We start from the raw sequence: 9,015 nt of genomic DNA, 5'->3' as shown, positions 1-9,015 counted from the left end.
TATCGCAGCTGGCCGTTTATGAAGTGCATCTTGTTCTGGTCTAGCGCAACTCGCAACCGGCAATCATCTGCGGCAGATTTGCAGTTTATAGTGGGAAAAGGTTTGCATTGAGAGAAAATATTTTGCTATTCAATTGTATTTTCAACACGGGTTGATACAATCAAATTTGTGTGGAATCATAGCAGCAAATATGGAGTGGAAATGTGTGGAAAGTGCCAAAGTGAAATCATAACGATGAAGTGTTGGTTGCATTCCAAGTAAAAGATGCATTAAATCCCAAGAAATGATTTTGGAAGGGTGTTGGTGAAGTATCTAACCTTCCTGCTAGGAAGATCGAAATCAGTTTGTTGTGATTCAAGTTGACGTCAGTTTTGCGTCGAAAAAAGAAAGCAATAGGAAATTGTACGTCGTGAAGTGTTGTGTAATTCCAATCGATTCGTTGATTGGTTGAATTTTACAGTTTCCCTTCCGTTCTTGTGTCTTGTGTGCAGGGAATTCGTCATATCGCAAGTATGCACAGAGTCTCGTACATGCAAAGGGCTTCCAGGCGTATTTACATCTTCCTGTTGTGCGTGTATTTGCGCGTTGAAAAGTCCAGCGTTAGGAAATAAAAAGAGTGATGAAGTGCCGTACGAATCCGGGTGCGCAACACAACGCAGAAGTAGTTTGGAAAAAGAAGGCAGTGGAGAAACGAAGCCAGAAAACCAAGTGGAACCAAGAATAACTAAACCCAATCCGTGAACCGAAAATAAGGCATACCGCGAAAGAAAAGAGAAGTAAAGGCTAAACAAAACACCGGAGAAAAAACGCAACAAAAGCCAAAGCGGTGAGGAAAGAAGTTGAAAAGTGTGCAGCCGACGAAGACAACTGAAGCAGCAATTGGGTGGGCAGCAAGATAGGAAGAAGGAAGAGTTTAAACCCGTGCGTCAGAATGACGAATTTATGTGTTTACGTTGGTTTATTGCTGTCTCTGCTGGTGGTAACCGGTCGGGCTCATCTAAATCTGTACCTCAACGAGATCGAAGTCCAGAGATTATTAGGTAAGAGTTTTCCACCCGTCCACGGCTATTCGCATTGCATTGCATTGTAAAACCTTCTTGCTAACATACGCTTCAAGCTATTTTCCTGCATGAGAATTAAAAACAATAGGCTATGGATACTATTTCAAGTTTACCGTTAAGTTTCCCTATTAGTTATTTACCGAAGGACGGTATTTTGTTAGTAAATTGTAAAAATGAATTGGAAAACAACGCAACAAAATACTACCATCTCTGCGTAGAATAATAACGAAACAGCTCGACAAAAAATCGAAAACGATCTGTTTGTTGTGTAAACAGACAACATCTGGAAAAAGGACCTGCCTTGTCACCTCCGGGGAGGTGAAAAGACAACCAGCTTCTGATTTGGTTTCGGCTCAAAGGCAGGTTTTGGTTTTGTTGTCTAACGATGACGACGTGTTTATTTGATGCTAATCATCATCCTTTTTTCCACGCTGATTAGAAACCACTCTTCAACACGCGCTTCCGCTTGCGGTTCCTTTCACCTCTTAATCTTGGATCCGGTTCTATTCATTAGTTTGAATCCAGGATATTTTCCTAATGAATCTATTCCTCTCTTTCACCAGCCCCGCACAGTTTTCCGAATGCCTCTTCACGGTGCCGAAAAAGCATTGCTTAAAAAAAAAAAATCGGAAACCCACCCGAGGTATATCAATGCGATCGGCGTGGGTTTCTCTATCTAAAGGCTTCAATCAAACCGGGACAATTCTCCAATCACTCCTATGAGCAGGAAACCCCATGGAGTCTACAATTTCGATGTCGAACCTACAAAACCAACCTTTTTCTTCTTTCTCTGTCTGGGTTTTAGATCCCGGTGGGTGGGAAAACGGAGGATGCCATGAGGAGGAAAAAGTTTAGGAAGCGTTGTGGTAGAACAGGTAAACCCAGATCAGATCCCTTTTTGTGGGCTACGTGTTATAAATCAATTAAAGGACCTTTCATCGGTGCTGGTCCCCCGGCTTTCTTTTCCATCCCGTTGCCATCATTCGCTTCCGCTTACCTGAAGTTTGTTTTGATCAGGTTACGGGTTTCCTTTTTCCCCCTTCACAACCTCAAGTATTTGGGAAGTTTTGATAACCCTCTAGAAAATCCAATCGAACAGAAAGAAGGACCCATTGGATGACAAGTTCAATGTTGACCGTGTCTTCATCGCTTCTTCACCTTCGTGTCCTGTGTGTCCTGGTGGACGTGAGGGCGGTTCCGATGATTATCACTGCGTCACTGATAGTCCTTCCGTATGAGCTGGGTTTTTGGGGCAAATAATGTGTCCCTTTTCCTCCATTTTTACCCAACGACCGGTAACCATATCACCTTTCCCCAGTTCCTCTAGTGAACTTTATCCTTTCGGTTAACTCCGTACGTTTGTTTATTTGTTTGCATTTCTTGAGTCCCCGACCCTCTTGGGTGATGAAGAAAGGAGAAAGTTACGGATAGTTCCACATTCTTATTACAAATCCGTTGAAAATCTGTTTTATGAAAGTATGCCAAAACCGTATGCAAAACTATCAACATCAACATACCTCCTACTACTTTCACACTAACACACACAAACACGTTCTTCATATACTGTAGGAAACTATCCCTTTTTCATAACTTTTTATTTCAATTTGCCCGGAAAAGTTTTAACATTTACCTTTACCCAATTACTTCTGTCTTATTTTACTGTTGTTTTAGATTAACAGAAGGCGAAAGGAAGAGACGTTAAACAGAGAAATTTATACAGTCGACTCTAGATAATGCGAAGTTGGAGGGACCCAACTCGAATTATCGCGTGAAGAGAGCAACCTAGCTTCGAATTTTACTTCGCATTATCGAGTGTACCAAATCGTATTGTTTTTATTCGAAATAGTGAGAGTTTTCCAAGGGACTACTGATATACATGTACTTCGAATTATCGAGAGTTTCGAATTATCGAACGTTTGAATTATCGAGAGTCGACTGTATAATGTTTACGTGTTAACTTTTTCGGGCGTGATTTCGCCCGACGTAATCTAAGTAAGCCGAGATCGGAACGGGCGAGAAGAACTCTTTTCGGTGCGAATCTGAGTTGCGAGCAGACATAAAAACCCGGAGCGTGGAGAAGTGGATATTTTTTTAGTGCGGTGACGCTGCGAACACTTTAGATACAGTTAAAAATAAAGTGAACTAAAAACCGGAGTTCGCCACGAGGCTCATTGTTCAGAAATTCCGAACAACCTTTTTGTCCGACCCGCTACCACTTTAGTTTTGGAATTCGTTTCGACGCGTCAAGTGGTCAATTGGTTTGTTTAGAAATCGATGATGTTGCTTCCTTCAAACGCGATACAATATTTAGTAGATTGAAATGTAAACTGCTATTATCCATGGAAATAACCTGTTATAAGGCCTGTAGTCTTTGCAGGAGACATAAGGAATTGGGACAGGCTTTTATTTAAAATTTATATTAGTTGGTAAGGACAATGGAATCAGATTGTCTAAGATCGTTAATATGTTGTTTGACATGTGCCGCTCAAATTATCACGAATGAAGCAGTGGCTTGTGAACTCTGGCCCCAGAGATAAAGCTGGTATTTTATTTCGAGGCGTCCGCAAAGTATAAGCAACACACGCCATCAAAACAACTCTTTACTTAGGCTTTGGCCGATGGAAACAAATGGGAAGAAGGTTAAGTAATGTTAATGCTAAAACATCAAATCATGAGCCAGGAGCTAAGTGTCAGTTTCTTTCGCCTTCTGTTGTGCGTTGATTTCGAGCGGAGCAAATCTTATCTCACACGCTCGAAGCCAAAGAGCAGAACATAATTAATCTTTTTGGTTTATTTTCCGTTACGGTTGAAAGCCCAAACAACAGACCCAGTAGCAGTTCCAGCATCAGTGTGGTTACTATCTTTGAACTGTCAGAAAAGTAATGCAATTGAAACGTCCCTTTCGTTTGATGCTTCCTTGTCCATTAATTACCCATTACTTCCTCTCACGAGACTTGACGAAAGGACCATCCGAATTGCGTTCGAAAAATGTCCGCAGCACTTCGTAGTATGAATTTTAATTTGCGCGTACACCCAACAGCCATTTTTGACATTCCGATATTCCGTGGATATTGTGGAGCCAAAACGGAAAAACCGTAGGATGTAATGATTCTGCCATTTGGGATTGTTTTATTTCTAATGACCACTTCATGCTCGTAGCTACATCTTTTACACCGATGTTTGCCTAAACGAGAAAAAATGTCGTCAGAAAATGGACAAATCTGACGAATTCAATCAAGTACATGTACGAATCTAATCAAATTCTGTACATGCACGTTGCCACCTGCAAGGGCCCCGCCTCGTTACGATTTGCGTGTTTCGAAGGAATGATAATGGAACAAATCAAAGTAACCAAATGTAGGCGCGATGACAGAATAGCTGTCAGATTTTCGAGATGTCAACCATAGCGAGAACCTGCCGAACGACGATCGTGCCGATCGATCACGGTGCGAATGGTTGGTCGTAATAATAGTTTAAGATGCGTTCACAACGGGTGTGTGTAACCATCATCTTTCCATAATTTTCCCTTTTTGGTGCGTTCATGTTGGTTTTCTCTCCTCCTTATGTTAAATGAAGCATCTTCAGATGCTGGCGAGCTTTTCAGGGTTTTTCAGAGAAGAGCGCCGGAGACATAAAATTGTCTGCAGCAATTGGTACTGATTTGCGCTAATTCTTTTTGAAACAATTTTTTTTTTGTATTTTATTCTGTTCCCAAGAGTTTCGAGTCCAACTACCCACAACCGGCAGACCTGTTCAAGAACGGCTGCCGCCATGTGCTATGTTTTGCGAAAAAACGAATAGCGGCAAAAAATACGTTACGAATTCGATTCGTTATATATCGATCGAAACACATCATCCACGGGAAAAGAAGGACGTTCTATTCCCGGAGGAGGAAGGCGTTTGGTATAAAAATAACCGTAAATTCTTACCGCACTCTTCTCCACGGTATAGATCCTAGGTATAGATCCCAGTGCTGCGGGACATTCCGTCTCGGATTATCGTAACAATTGTACCAGTTTAGTCTACCACACTACAGTCAAACACAATTGTGGCCACGTGAGCCTTCCCTCCAAACATGACGGTGGAAACGAAACGGAAAATCCGTTTCCAATACATCACGATTTCCTATTGGAAGAGGATAAGCATCACTGATGGAGAACCTTCCACGGATACCCAGTTCATCCCCTCTCCATCCCCTCAAGATTGACATGGTCGATAGACAACTTGTCGACAATAATCGAAACTCTTTTGCCACACTTACCATCGTTCTGTCTCTGGTAGCATATTTTGGAAGCCGTCTTAGGGCTATTATAACCAGAAAAAATATTGCCAACATGCCGGACAGGCGTGCCGAGCCCCCAATCCAAATGTGATGATTTGGGATACCCAGAGGAGAAAGAGTTAGCTTTTTTCGTGTTTTGTTTATTCTGCCGATATTCGGAGCCGTCCTCAACGGCGAACCGTAGAAGGGTTCGAAACCACGGGGGGACCAATTTTTGGGATGATCGACCGTATGTCATAACCGTTTATTGCCGGCTACTGCTGCAGAAGAGTGGTTTTTGTGCCGAAACCTTGCCCTTAAGCTTGAAACATTGCTCTGACGTTGGAATATTATACTGCACCCAGGCATATTTTATGGCTCCATTTTCCATTCCACGAAATTACCACCGGGAGTTCTCCATTAACTTGCGATGATGTATGACGGTGCCAGAACGTTGGGGTTTGGGGCACAATGGGTTGTGGTAATGTTGACGGAAGAATGGTTCCAAACAGTCTCCTACCCAAAAAAAAAGCTAAAATAATGCGCCTCAGAGCGCGCTGCGGGATATTTGACTAGAGAGTCGTTGCGTTTGCTGTATGCTGTATACCATTTTAATTATTGTTTTCTCAAGTGGTTTATGAAGTTCTATCATATTTTCACGCCATGGAACTCCGGCGTTTTCTGAGATAAATTTAGAACCTTCATTGCGATGATGTGATGTTCCTCTGAAAACAAATGCGTCCCTAATTCGTTCTATCGATTTAGGTCAGCTTGTCTAGAATCCGGTTAAAATAAATAGACATCACAGTTATTTGCATGATCTGAGCAGGAGCTACGCGATCCGGAATAATGTTATCTTTTTTTAACCCAGAACTCAATAGTGAACCGAACATGCGATTGGATCGTAATGCCAAATCGAACCGCGTGGCGTGTGCAAGGGAAACAATCTTCTGTGCACGGTTGGTGCATCCACATGTGGTGACAAAAAGTAAATAAAATCGGGGAATACATAGCCCTGGTATGTTTGTCCAGTTTTCTTCAGTCAGTCTCTGCATTGCGTGGATTTCCGAATCATTGGACACGCTTGTTGCTTCTTCGGTATTTGGAGGTAGTTAATGTTTTTAATGTTTTCTTTACGAGTATACGATGGTGGAGCACGTCCAGGATTGGAAGACAATCTCAAGTTTCTTGTTTCAACTCTGGAGCTATTTTTGTGCACCGGTGTTTGGATGCAGGAACCACGTGCTCGGATGGGTTATTTTAAGTCTGCCTCCCTTGTAAACGCATTTCTTTTTCTCAGGTCACCTGATGTGGTTATTGAAAAGATAGCCACGTCAATTGTCTCTTCTTCAGTGTTTAAAGAGTAACGCCAGTTGCAGTAGAAATAAATTTCCCATTTCTTACACCGATTTTAAATTCCATTATTGCAATGTTTCAATGTTTAACTACCTTGGTTTGATACCAAAAATATAGCAGCGAAAGGAAATGATTGCTGTGTAAATCTCCGGTTGACGGTCGCAATGAAACAATAGGAGTGTTAAATTGTATTTCATCACTGTGAAAGATCTGTTTGTTCCTTTCATGCATGGGAGTTCTTAAATCTAATCTGTTGACACTTTTTAATTTTTTGTGACAATTTACAGTTGGCTTAAAATTACGATAAAAGTATAAACGAATTTATTCTTTGTACTGAAAGTTCAATCCACAACCGCTTCGACGAAGTACCATCAATGCTCCCTCAATGCAAACCCTCCATACGTTGAAATCTCCGTAAATCTACTCAAGGGAAAGAAATGTAGAGGGTTTTGCTATTATTCAATAGTCGTGGGTGCGTTTGACCCACTTCTGGGTGATTTTCTTGACCAATGTCCTTACTTTCGTTGAATAATAAACCAATTTGAAGGTAGATCATCACAAAAGTATACCAACGTTTCTTAAATAGTAAGGATTAGTGATTTGAGTGTTGAATTTATTGACTTTTATCTTTACCACGGTTAGTTTGACTATTCTGTTGTTGCATTTTGTTTACTTTTTGCTATGCGTTCCTCTTTTATTGTTCTCCGACCCATACGTCACCACCAGTGCAGTTCAAAATTCTTCTCAAACGGATTTTTTTTATTCTGTAGTAGAAAAAAATTCTAAATCTAAGACTATACCTTCGAATACATATTCGGCGGTCTTCTACATCCTTACGTTATCCGCGAGCCACCGAAATTCCGCCTGGGCCGTAAATCATCATCCCTGTGGTCACCACCCCACTCCACTCCGACATGATGACAATCGCCCTGGTCCCGTACGTAAACCTCGGTGACCTTTTTGTTTTTATCTGTAATGAATGTGGATGGTTCTCGGGGTTTGGTTTTGGTAGCGGCTGTAAACCTTGTTAATCTGTGCGGTTGTATGTTTCAGATCAGTTTCAGGGGTTTATGCTCTCATTTTCGACGGTTCCGTGGAGGAAAAAACAATTTCATTCAACTATTCCATGGTTAAGTTGAACTATTTCTTTCCATGCAATTGGCAGGAGAAAAAATGCCTACCGCAAAACAAATTTGGCTATTTTTTTCCTTGGAAACGACGGGGTCTGCGAGGGAAGGAAGGCCGGTTCATGGAAATTTAACGAAGAAGAATTCAACTCCGGGAAGTAGGAGACTATATGCACCCCGGTAGCTTGCCTAGTTTGGAAGGATATGAAAATGTAATAACGAAGTCATAAATTAAAATTTTATTGCTTTTAATTGTTTGAGTCTCACCGAGTCAAGAGGTCGGCTGCACAGTAGCCAAGGGAAACATAAAAGCTGCACCCCATCTCGAAAATAGAACCCTTAGGAAAAGGACAAGAAATTCATCTCCGAGGAGTAAGCTCGTGAAAAAAATAATTTCGGTTTTTCGTCTCTTTCTCGAGGTGACCTGAACTTGCTTTTCGGATATGAAAAGCGAACGTTTATTATTCTAGCCAGGTTTTCCTCGTCTCTGACGAAACCCCTACGTCCCACACATGATCAAGGAAGCATTCACGAGGATCACCCCGTTTTGTTGCTCGGTGTAACTGAAATTATTTTGTTGCCATCGTTGAGTAAACACCGTTGCCTTGCTGCCTTTGCTGGATGTCCGTGCAGGCGCATGGGTTTTACTTAATGTTTTTTCATTCTGTTTGTTTTACGCTCGATCAATTTCCTGTTTTGTTACTTTTTGCTTATGCTTCGTTTATTTTTATCGACGTTTTTATGCACTTGAGTATTTTAATGCTCTAGTTTTTTTTACGATGAGCGTTATAAAATTGATTATAAATTACGATCCATCGATCATCAACAAAACTCAAGTCAAAAACAGTACATTACGGTTCGAAAACAAATGAGTTAATGTACATCCTGTACATAAATGCTGCAACATACTGTTCATATTCCGAAGGCCATGTTTGTCGCATAACTTGTTAATATCCTAAACATCCGTTTGAACTAAAGCGGTTCTGCTTGTTCACTAGAGTTTCCTCATTAGACTTCAAGCATCGTTTCATTTCGTCACTCTCTACAGGATGGTGCTAAAGTTGGACCGAAGAGAGTTCGGTAGTGTTTCGTGAATTGGAAAGACAAAGTTTAACGAGAAACGGGAAACTGAGTGAAGTATCGTACCTATTTCATGGTAGATGAATTCTATTACCAGAAGTGCATGGTTTCCACAGCGGCCGACTGTCGT

General features: G+C 41.3%; 1 protein-coding gene across 1 annotated transcript in view; it reads left to right on the top strand.

Annotated features, from left to right (window-relative positions):
- The first annotated feature begins 931 nt into the window (after nt 1-931).
- LOC131267111 (tyrosine-protein kinase Dnt-like) overlaps nt 932-9,015 on the top strand; it is an 85,930-nt gene continuing 77,846 nt past the window's right edge. Inside the window, exon 1 of the mRNA XM_058269887.1 lies at nt 932-1,040. Coding sequence (XP_058125870.1) covers nt 932-1,040 — 109 coding nt within the window. The remainder of the gene's footprint in view (nt 1,041-9,015) is intronic.

Source organism: Anopheles coustani, chromosome 2 (assembly GCF_943734705.1).
Source record: "Anopheles coustani chromosome 2, idAnoCousDA_361_x.2, whole genome shotgun sequence".
In the NCBI taxonomy this organism is placed as follows: Eukaryota; Metazoa; Arthropoda; class Insecta; order Diptera; family Culicidae; genus Anopheles; species Anopheles coustani.
This window is presented reverse-complemented; position numbering and strand designations above follow the sequence as displayed.